At 37.2% G+C, this 12,546-nt stretch overlaps 1 protein-coding gene across 1 annotated transcript; it reads left to right on the top strand.

Annotated features, from left to right (window-relative positions):
• The first annotated feature begins 5,937 nt into the window (after positions 1-5,937).
• Positions 5,938-11,625, top strand: vip (vasoactive intestinal peptide). Its single transcript, XM_061040188.1, has 6 exons — positions 5,938-5,942; positions 6,860-6,964; positions 7,578-7,682; positions 8,758-8,883; positions 9,287-9,398; positions 10,079-11,625. Coding segments are annotated over exons 1-6 (459 nt in total). The 5' UTR covers positions 5,938-5,940; the 3' UTR covers positions 10,088-11,625.
• Positions 11,626-12,546: the final 921 nt, after the last annotated feature.

The following is a 12,546-nucleotide window of genomic DNA, read 5'->3' as shown; positions in this document are numbered from 1 at the left end:
CTGTGAGTCCCGGCAGGCTGCCATCAGAGTCGTCACTCTGCGGTCCGTTAATTGGATAATGTGGTGCAGAGGGGGTACTCAGCAAGCCAGGGGATTCCCCTCATCACACTGACTGCTGGGAGAGTCGTGATGCACAGACCCAAGATGTGAAGTGTCTCATAACAGAGACGTGAGCCATTTTGACTGTCAAAAACATTCCTCTGGTGATCTTCACAACTTCCATATTTTTATTTACTTATACGTTCATGATCCAAGTCTGTAATAACAATGAAATAAATCTGTGAAGGTAGATATGAAAGTGATTATATTAGATTTAATTGCTTATTTCTAAAGCCCAAAGGCCATGGCTGCGTCGGATTTCCAAGCAGGGAATGTCAGCCTAAACAGTCTTCTAGCCCTCGCTCTGCCGTCCCTGCTCTCCTTCTAGCGTCTCTCTGCAGACTCTCCTCACTGTCTTCTCCATTTTCTCATTTCCTGGTTGGGATGTGGGGGGGGGGTTCTTTTCTGGAATTTACTATAATCAAGTCACTGTAAAAAAATGTACTGTACATTAAAAAAAAAATTAAACACATCTAATAACAATACAATATGGTGTACTACAGTAGTTGTTTAAGAATACCTACTGTGTCAACTACAACAAAAGCTCACAGTGACATGTGAGTGATGAAAACAGAATAATGTAAATTTATAATACAGGAATCCCTTTTGAGAGGAGTCATTGTGCTTAACACATATTCTTGGTATTTAACATTTTTTAAATATACTTTTACCTTAATAACAGTTGAACTCAGGATAACCTCTTACTTTGGACCATTGCACTTTCACTCTTCCTTCGGATGTAGTTGAAATTATTGCAATCGAAGTGAAGCAGTGGACCCTAAACTAAAAGTATGGAGTAAACAGAAAAATATGAGTAGTGAAAGTACAAGAGTATCGGTACTTGTTGTTGAACTTGTGTGATGTGTGGTGTAGCAGTAAGAGTAAATCTTTGATTTAGGCTTTATGGTCTTTTTGTCTCAATAAATCAGTCCTGTAGATTCACATCTCGGTCCTCTCCCTTTGTGACTTCTCCAAGCAGAACATTAGTACTTGTGCAGGTGACACTAGTCGCACAGTGCTTGTGATAGCCAACACATTGGTAGTAAAACAATGTTAGTTACAATACATTATATGACTTGTACAGTATAATTGTCAAATCAAATATAAGTTACATTATATGCAGCAGACCTACCTTTGTTATTGAAGTGAATTTTTGCCTACATTCCCCAGATGCAAAGCAGTGTATATTGATGAATAAGGTGTGCTGTGTGAAGCATCAACTTGCTAGCATCAAACAAAGATGTAAAACAAACTTATGTCTGACTCCCCCTGTTAGATATTTCAAACGATTTGTCCTCAGCACTAACTTACACTAACTCAGGTGACATCACCTGAGGCAGTTTGTCAGACTTCACATACCTTCCTCTGCCACAGAAGGCTTTTTACTCATTTCAACATGCATTCTGTCACACTTTTAAGCAGAGCATTGGTAGTGGAAGTTAAATTTAAAAAAAAACATTACACTGTTGTCTTCTGTCCTCCGTGTCATCCTGCGTACAGAGGCTAGTCGGCCTGTGACTCGTCCATAGGCACGTTTTCCTCCGTACATTCCATCAACATAATGTCGCTGATGTTTCCTCCATCAGCTTCCTCTTCCTGCAGGGATCTGTCTCCAATCACTGCTGTCAATTAGACCAGCTCCTTCTCCCATGGACTTCTGCCTAATCTACTTTCTCTCTCGACTGATCACATTAAGGTTCATATGGTGCCATCATGGTTAAGATGAGGCAGAAGGAGGAGGTGGAGGAGGAGAAGATGGGGCATCTGCTGTTGGGGAGGAGATATCAAGAGGCCTGAGAGGCTGTTGTCACGATGTAGTGGTAAAAGACAGTTTTGATCTTTGTCAGGTACACAAGCACAACATGAAAGAAAAATAGCAAAAAAAAATTTTTTATTTATTTTCTTCTCAGAAATTGCTCAATCCCACCCTATAAAAACTTGTTCGGCTCATCATGTGTTTCTGACTTTTTTAACTTGACAGATACTTGTAAATGTGCTCCCTAAAATGTATCCACTTCTATTTTAGTCTATAAAAGAATATTACCTGTTGGTAATGGTCAGATTGGTACCAGCAAAAAATTTCCAATCTGATTGTCCCATTATATTCAAATTTAGTTAGATGACAATTTGGCATTGAAATATGGTTCCAAAAAATGAGGTTGATTCTTCTTCTTTTTTTTTTTTTGTTAAATAAGCTCATCAATTTATAATTTAAAGCTCCAGTGAGGAACTTTGGGGTTGTGTCCATTTTGCGACCCCTTGTGGACAAAGTTGTTCCTCTCAACTCTTTGATGATCTTGTTCTGTGCATGTGTGAATTGTGTAATTATCCTACTTCCTTTTAACATTCTAACGTACAATGTGGAGCGTTGGGAATATTTTCCGTCGAAAATGTAAACAAGGCATGTTTTGGGTTGTTGTTTTTCCCCTCCTTTGACACCTATACCCCAAGGTTACCCCAGTTACAGGCATACAATTAAAAATATAGAAATATCAAATTTGATCTCCGATGATCTCTTCTGCTTTTATAGTATAGTATATCAGTGATATTATCAGTCTGTATCATAACCAGCTAAAAACTCTTAAATCCTATTAAACGTTTGTGTGATATTCCCTCATTATTAACCTTTGACTTCTTGATCTATGGCTTACGCCATGTTTTGGGACGTCCCAGTAACCAGCAGCTCCGAACAAGTTCATCCTCTAGTCCTGTCAATTAGTGGAGGTTTGTGCCTCCTGGTTTAAGGCACCTAAAGCAGTGCCTACCAAGTGGCCAAAATGTCAACCCAAATTGATTATTTTTTTAATGTAAATATTGTTATTTTGGTTGTTTATGCTAAGATCAAATATTTTTTTTTGTGCCATTTGGATATTTATTTCCTATCCCAAACTGTAACTATGTTACCACAAATTAATCCTTATCTCCAACTAGTAGACAATGGTATTTTATATAAGGCTTCATTATAGCTGAAACACATTTTGAAGATTTATTTTTGGGCTTTTTGTGCCTTTAATGGAGAGACAGGACAGTGGATAGCGTTTGAAATCAGGGAGAGAGAGAGTGGGGAATGACATGCGGGAAAGGAACCACAGGTGGGATTTGAACCTGGGCTGCCCGTGAGGAGTTTTAACCGATTATGAAACAGACTTAAATCAATGCTGATGCCTCTTTGTGAGCTACAAAGCAAATAAGACCATCAGAGAGATTATTTCTATATGGTCATTTTACAGCCTGTTTTTACATTTTCCACATAAAGATTCACAGTTAGTACTGCCTATGTGAGTTTAAAGACAGCAGGATGAGATTTTTTTATCAGAAAACACTTCTTATGCATGTAAGATCAACAAAAGATGAGATGTGCCGCTTTGTCCAGAGGGTGCACTGATAATGACACACAATGACAGTTCCTCACTGTAGCTTGAACCCACATACTGTATAAATTACATATAACAAGTATGTTGGGACTTCATGACAAATACAAAATGCAGTTTAGAGTTGATAGCTGATTACATTTGATTTAACATCAATATCATAATCATCCTCTTCTATGAACACCTACAGTGGCTCTGCAGTCTCCCGTTTTTTCTCTCTTTAAGCCACATCCAAGCCAGCCATCTTTCCCTGCAGTGAAATGGGCTAAATGTTTCACACACATTAAGATGGATGGTTGAAAGATGGATGGATGAATGGATGGATGGATGAGGCACCAGCCAACGTCACGACTAATTCACTGTGCCATTCCAGTGCAGCAAATCAGACTCATCAGGGACACTGTGGGTGGATTCAGAAACACTTCAGTCCTGTTTTGACGTTTGTTTGTTAAAGCCCGGCACTACCTGAAATAGAAAACATAAAGGTTCAGTATCTTTGAAACACCCCCTATAAGATCCTTGTGTTTTTATTCAGTCTTCAGTGCTCAGGGCTTACCAGTGGATATAAAGGGCTCCAGTGGGATTTTAGTAACATTGTTGTGGAATTAAGTATTAGTGTCATGAGAGGATAATGCAAAAGCTAAAAAAAGATAATGTTTAAAGCTTAAAATTATGCTTGGAGACACATCTCATTCCATCTGTGAAAACGTGTTTTTATGACAGAAATCAGGGCCAATTAAAGTTGTGTCCGGGAGCTGAAGTCGACCTGTGTTTACCTTTGGTCCTCTGAGGAAAAATGAACAAAATCTGTGGTCATGGTTTTTGGTTCTTTGGTTCATGAAAAGTGTCTAAAGTTCATCATATGTTTGAGTCTCCACTTTTTAGAAGTGCTCTTCAAAGCAAACCTAGACTATTTTATTTGAAGAACAATTCAAATTCGGTTGGTATTTGGTGCATCAAAAGTGAAATGATCAACACCATACTGTACACTTCCACTTCATATTTGTCACTATAAATAATTGACTATGTTTCAATGACAAATAATGACCTGCATCCAAGTGTTGACTGGAAACATGGAAAGCTGATTTGTTTTGAATTGGTTTGAACTCATTTATGCCTATAGCAATCAACATGTTAAATAATGATTCTTGAGGATGTTAGAGTTTTGCAAAAGCTTCATAGTGTTCTTATCTCTTTCACTAACAGTTGTATGATGCATGTTGGAGTTGGTGGATTATGGGCAATATGGGCAATGTGAAAAATATGTTATTTGTGATAGCCATTGGTATCTGCTTCTCTGTTTACATGTTGATCGTCTTTTTCGCCTTGTTCTTTATTTATTTATACTACTACTACTGAAGCACTTTGAATTGCCTTGTTCTTGAAATGTGCTATATGAATAAACTTGCCTTGCCTTATACTAGAGGAAGCTAAATGTATGCAGCTTTCAAGTCCAAGACAAATATCCCTGTGAGGAACTGCATCGCATTCCATTGCATCGCATCATAATTGTATTTCTCTGGTTTTGAGGGGTGAAAAAAGACAAAGTTGTCAGTGTTAAATTGTTACTGTTATTTAAACTGATGACTTTGTCTGGGCTGGAACTGCAAAACATTTTGACAGTAAAAACCGACATATCAGAATGAATGCATTTCCTTAAATTATCATCTAACAAAATTAATATCCAAATGATTTTGTAAGCAAGACACGGTATAACCTTTTATCTGAGAGCCACTAAAGATTTACCATCCCAGGAACCTACAAAGAAATACACTTTTACAAGGTCACTCACTGCATATCTAAAATAACATATATCTGGTATCATTCACAGGGTCTCTAAAACTTTTGTTCATGTGATGAGAAATGGTTCTGTTCTTTATGCAACTGGAGATTACAGCAGCATTTCTGCAATTTATGGGGTGATGTGTGAAAGAGTAAAGCAGTTCTAATATTATTTTACCCTTTTTTATTGAGACTTACCTGTTAACGTCTTCAATTTTTGCAGAAACCACTTTCATTTAACTTCTCATTTTCACAAATGTAGGATTCTGATGTGTCTGATTTTAATTTGACCTCTTCCCCTGAACCTGAAGCAACTATGATTGGATAATAGTTCAGGGAAAATGAGTCAACAGCATCAGCCTTTGCATGTAAGTTGGTTATTATTACGATTAGTTCGAAGAATACTTTTCCGTTTTTACCATAGGCCTGTTTGGCTCAGACCGTGAGCAAGACCAGTGACGGAAGCAGAGACCTACTGACGTCTCAGGCCCTTGATTGAATCTGATGTTCCCTACTGCTCCATGAGAAACATCCAGGTGTATAAAATGGGAGCAGACCTGAAGGCAAGGAAGACAGAAACACAAAGAGAGTCAGAAGCATCACAGTGGAGATACAGCAGCTGCTCTAGATCAGGGCTTTGGACAGCGCAGCGGAAAGAGAACGAAGCCGACAACTCTGTCAAGAGCACATGTAAGATTTTAAATTTACTCCTAAAAAATGTTGTTCTCCTTTTTTAGATGGCCCTCCTCGATGGTCTCCGTGTTTGGTCTTTTGGAACCTGCGTTTTTTTATTTTTTTTACTAACGCCATTGTTAGGATGGGTGTTTCAAAAGATTATCAAAATTGATATCGAAGAAATTGCTCCTGTAATATATCTTTTTTTTTTTTTTTTTTTGGTCGATGCTGGCAACTGAATCGCACCGTCCCCGCAGTGTAAAACCATGGTTGGTGCTTGTTTTTGACCGCGTTGTGCGTAATTACGCATTGGATTCATTCGAGTTATTTTTCCATCCAGTGTTAAAATTTACCCCCAACGGGGAGATATGTGAAAAATCAATAACCTGCCATTTCTCGTTTTTCTTAAATTGTAATTTACGGTTTTTCAAATGTCAAAAGTTGAATTTCCTCGTTTTCGAGTAAAAAAATAAGTCTGAGGATGGGGGGTTGAACTAATTTTAAAGAAGAACACGTTAAAGAGCTTATAGTTAAACATGTTTCGAACATTTTACAGCGTCTCTGTAGCATAATGATGGTGTCCTTGTCAGCCGCGCGTAATTACGCATCAGATTCCGCTTCTTTCTGTTCTCCTCTGACAAAATTCACAATTACACGAATTTTTTTTTTTTTTTCTTTTTACAATTGGCTCGTCTTGGCTAAACTACGGGACTGCTGTCTCTACTACTTTCCGCTCTAACTCTTTCCTTGACCAATCGACAACTTGTTAGGTCTTGACAGTTACACTTAACCACACGTAAAAACTAACAGTATTTTGAGTCGTACATATGCTCTGCATTTCGGTCGATAGGCTGATGAGAAATTACATTGAATGCTTGCTGTCGTCATGTTAAGGGCAGAATAATCATTTTCACATCCGTTTCCACCCTCAGGTGTAAAGCGATGTTACAACGAACCGGACCCCATCTGCTTTTCCTAATAGCCCTGTGCAGTGTGTTTTATTCCCGGACTTTGAGTCTGCCATACACATCCATGAGGTAAGAGAAACTGTGATCTGTGAAACTAATGATAGGAAAAAAAACAATTCAGCGCTCTTTGTTCAGAGCTGTGGATTGGTTTCAGAAGGTTTGTCTCCGGACTCCTGTTTTGGTTCATTCAGGGTATTTGACTTTTCATGTTATTACAATTTCAGTGATAATGTAAAAACATTGTCACTGGGTGTTGGTTCATGATGCCTGAGTCAAAGCTAATATATTCCCCTCAACAACGAAATTGATGCTCTAAGCAAGAGTAATTTTGAACATTTCTGTCATATACTTGCTGTGATCTCCCACGACGTCTTCTACTTATTGAACATGATGTGTAAGGCTAGTCGCTTTTCCCCCAATACAGCTCTTACAAGTTTTACGCAAAGCCTGTCTTTAGAGAGTGAAATCAAGAATCAATTTGATGGTAAATGTGCTGACTGAACAGTCTCCGTTTCCATGTTTAGAAGAAATTGAAAACCGTCGCACTATCCAATGTAGACCATCACTGGCATCATTTTGGAACTTCTGCCAAACCTTTAGATGTTTTTATCCGCGTTATTTTGTGTATTATTTTATCAAATGCGACCAGATACTCACGTTGTCTTCTTGTGGTGCTGCGCAGACCGTCGAGACACGCAGACGGTCTGTTCACCAGTGGATACAGCAAACTGCTCGGACAGCTGTCAGCGCGGAGGTATCTGGAGTCTCTGATCGGAAAACGGGTCAGGTAGGGGACCCTTCATTCAAGATCACCCGGGAGACCGGGTACAAAATCAAATAATTTGGTAGAATTTAATAGGATTGCAGGACAAAGCTTTATGAACTCATTTTCTAATTGAAAAAAAAAAAAAAAAAAAAAACAAAGTTTCACAGTTCTTCAATTAAGACGGCAAATACCAAGTCTATTGGCTTAACCGAGAGGACCTGCTTTATTTTCCCCTTAAATCCTGCTTTCACTGATATCAAACATTGCTTTTTTAATCATTATGAGGGGGGAGTGATGGACAGCTAAAAGTAGAAGACCGAAGTCTGTAGTTCCAGCATGTCACCGTGAAATAGAGGTATAAATGTCATAACAAACAAACTGCCCATGTAAATGCTGTATTGCTGAATACAAAGGCTACAGCTGACAAAATGACAAAGAAGTACACTTCAAGTGTTGCATAGTTGTGAAGAAATTATTTTATTTTGGACTTGCATCTTTTTCTTTCTGCTTATGTTTTCATCAAAAAACATAATTGAGAAAAACTCAACAACTTCAAAATTTGTGACAAGATTAATGAAATTCATTCAACAACAAAAAAAGAAATGAAAAGTTTGAATCTATTTGCCAAAATTTCACCATTGGTATCTGATATATATAGAATGAAGTCCTATACTGTTAATTAACATAAACAATTGTTCATAGCATGACTGCATTATCTTTTCTTAGCAATGTTTTTGTAAAATAAAAAAGTAGAAGACCACACACCATGTTCACTCTTTCATAAAGAGATTAATGCTTGCAGTTTAACACGAACAGACCTTTTGACATTTGCAATGAAAGACTGGACCTGCCTGATGATGTGTTTTTTTTTAATTGACTAAACCTTTTTAAAGGTTAATTTATGCCATAACTGCTTCAGTACATGTTAAGAGCTGGGGGGGAAGGGGGGGAGGGGGGTTCACTAACACAGATAGAGAATAAAGACACCATGGATCATAGATCCTGAGCTACACTGACGTTAAACTCAAACATGCTGCCCTCTGACCTGTGATAAAAAACCTTCATGTATCTCTTTTTTATCCCATTTTTAACACAGTGACGAGCTGATGGATGAGCCAGTGAAGCGCCACTCAGACGCCATCTTTACAGACAATTACAGCCGCTTCCGCAAACAAATGGCCGTCAAGAAGTACCTCAACTCAGTGTTGACAGGAAAGAGAAGGTATGTATTTGTTGTGTCTTCCTTCACTTGTTCATCCTTGTTGCTTCCTCCCTCAAGCTGAATGTATCGATACATCACTCCTGGAGTTATTGAATTCCCAACAGAACTAAAATAGTAAGCAAAAAATGACGGGATCATTTGGCAATATTGAAAAGCTTTCTTCATTTATAAAAATAATCTCTTGAGGGAAATGATTGTTTTGACAAGTAAAGCTATAATAATATACCAAAAACAGACAGAGGTATAGTAATATCACCATTTTCAAATAGACATTTGTACATTTTATATTTTTCTTTGAACTAGGATTTAAAGTATAGCGACCCTTTTTCAAACAAAAAAAAATGTAGACAGTTAACGGTTACTGCCTTGTCTCTCCGTATTCACACCAAACCTTCACACACAGCCTAGAAGATCCTGTAACCAGTGACCCAGAGGACTCCATGGATGAACCCAACACCTTCCAGGACAGCTACAGTGACATCAACGTAGACCATCTCCTAAACAACTTTCAATTGGTAGGAACAAACACATACAAAAAAAAGGTGTACTCTTACTCAATCGTAGCTCTTATTAACAAAATGCATTCCATAGACATCAAAACTTACCTTAATGCTCCTGTTAAGAGTTTTATGCTGGTCATGAAACTGACTGAAAGTGATACTTTATGACCTTCTAAAGCTAATGAGACCAACTGCATCAACATTGATACTCTCTATAAGGTTCATTTTGCTTGTAACCACTGCTGGGGGGTAGGTGTTAGGCAAAGTGAGTTACAGCATATACTGTACGCACTGCAGAATCAGACTGTTTACATTTCCCACAGCAAAGATTCTCAGTGAGTGCTACCTGCCAGTTAAAAGACAGTAGGAGGAGATTTTTCATCAGAAATCACTACCTACACATGTACAGGACAAAATAAGCAAAAACATTTTTAAAAATCGATACCAACCAAAAGTTACTAAAAGGAACGTTGACCTTCTCAACTATTTGCCTGACCCAAATCAAAAATCTGACCATACTGAGCCCAATTCATCTTCTAACCCTGAAGCATGTTGAAGCAATGACAAGCCAAAAGCACAATATTCTTATATGTCAATGGCTAGAAGGGACATAGAGTAGAATACAATATAGCTTTGTCAAATTGGAGTTGTTTTATATCACTAACCCTCCTCTCATTTTCTCTTGTGTTTTGCAGCCACTTTGAGGAGAGCGCTGCACTCGAGTGAATACCTCAAGTCATCCTCATGAAACCGTCCATTCCAAAAACAACACGATGTTAATCCAAAGGACATTTGAAGACAAAACCAACCTGATGATGTGTTCTCTATCTATTCATACACTCAGTACATGTTTACACTGTATATATGCAGAATATACTGTATATACAATACGTAAAGAAGGTTCTGGCCAAAGTCTCTTCAGGCCACTCCGCGTGACATGTGTGTCCATGTTCATTAAGTGTTTTACAACAACCAGCAACAGAGAAGTAACAATTCCACTTCAACACCACTGTTGTTGTTTCATTGACTTTCAGTGGAACATTTCTCCCCTAGTAACTTTATGAGAAACCAATGCAAAATTTAAGTGGGACTTGTCCTTTCACCTTTCAGAAAAATAATTGACCCATTGAATGTTATTAGAACAGCATTCAGTTACGATAGATTACCCTTCCCATAGATTTTTGTTGAACCTACGCTACCTTGGCTTTGATTTACCAACACTGGTTTATTTTTAACTCATTTGCCATGTTTTGTTGCAACAGAACATTTTAATTTATTTTTCCTTATTACCCATAAATTGTAAGTGAACTATGTTCCATTAACTTTCTCTTAAAACATCTCGCTCATTGAAAGTCAATTGAACAGCATTGACTTTTATTATCCCATTAATTAGTAGTCGGTCTAGTGTCCATTTGCTTTAAAGACAACATTTTTTTTTCAATTCACTTTGAATTAAAATCTGTTTGATCCAATTCTCACCAGTGTTTTAATAAGTGTCAATAGAGCACATGTACAATTAATTATTTACTTCAACCATTCACTCTCAGTTAAATTATTGTTGAAATATTAGATTTTTATTCTTGTCATGTTTTATCCAAACTGAAAAGAATAGAACAACTGCTCCATCAAATAAAATGTAATTCATGCCAAAATGCAGTCACTATCAATAACCCAAACTGGATGTTTTTTATTTTATTTAATCCACCCTTTCCACAATCCTTTAGCTTAGTTTAAAGTTAAAGAAAAAAAACAGACACCTGATCTTTAAATTGGACATATGTTGATTGGACCATGATTGATTAAAATAATGATATCAAAGTTATATTGACTCATTTACCTTAAATAAAACAACACATCTATTGAACTACAATGAAACATTTGGTTAATCTTGTTTCAATTGAAATATATTTTGTTCTATATCACAAGGGACAGCACATTAGGACACGTTTTAACATCATCTGTTGTTTTAAAATCAAATGAAAGGTTGTTGTATACATTTTCAATGGTGCAACCATGAGCTAAGTTTTTATTGAATTGTTTTAGAGAATCCAATCTTGGTTGTTTGATGATAAAAATGTAAAGGAGGAACACATTTTGAATGGAAACAAATGCATATAATCACTTTATACTATTCAACATGTAGAGCAAAGATGTTATAACTGAGCATAGACCTGCCTTTAGTGCATATAGTGATGTACACCAGTCACCAAATAAAAGATATTGTTTTATTTTTCAAAGCTGAGTCTTTTGTCTGGCTGATTGTTTGATGGTGGACATTTTAACACATGAGACTGTTGTTGTTTAAATATTACCATGTATGACAGCATGAATATTACTTGGCTGATGGCCTTTTTGGTGTAGTTAAATAGCCCTTTAAAAGAGAAGCCAAATTCCTATATTAAACAAATGCATCAACTGCAATATCTACATGTACATACTTTGTTTTATTAATAGCTACATAACTTTCCCCCATCCTTTTATACACCTTAAGATGACATTTCAGACTGTTTCCAATCAATTAAGTTTGAGAATTTATTTTTTACATAGTTATTTTTTTTTAACCTTTTTAACACGAGAAATTGAAACAAGGAAGAAATAAGGAGCAATAGTAGAAAATAACTAAGTCATGTGACTCTTGAACTTCAGGACCACGGACAGTGACACTTTGCCAACAGGTGGATATTTGCCTTATTTAAAGTCAGTTTGGTAGGTTCTTTGTGCCTATTTTGTGTTTTGAATTACTTATCATGAGGTCATCTATTACATGTCTACTCAAGTGAACCGATGAAGAGTCTATAAGAAAGACTTCCTTCACCATTTCCAAAAGCTGACCACTGAAGAAGTAGAGTGGGATTTTCCAGAACAACTCTCAAGGTGCATGAATAGTGAAAGGCTAGAAGATGTCAGTAAAGGTCCAGCAACACTTGTAGTAAGGAGTAGTACGGCTTGTGGCTTGTGATGACCCTGAAGAATGGCCACAAGCCGAATTGCGTCAGTCTATTTTGTTGATCTCCATACTACAAGGGTTGCTGGGGTTTTTTGACCTCCAAAAGCTGACCACTCAAAGTGGGTTAAACTACTGATACTTTCAAACCTGCTTGCGAAAAAGGGAAGCCAAAATGACCTTATGGGGGTTGCAATCGTTGTAGGGTTGTGATGCTTC

Source organism: Labrus mixtus, chromosome 6, assembly GCF_963584025.1.
Source record: "Labrus mixtus chromosome 6, fLabMix1.1, whole genome shotgun sequence".
Lineage (NCBI taxonomy): Eukaryota > Metazoa > Chordata > Actinopteri > Labriformes > Labridae > Labrus > Labrus mixtus.
The sequence above is the reverse complement of the archived record's forward strand: the minus strand, read 5'-3'. Positions and strand labels throughout refer to the sequence as shown.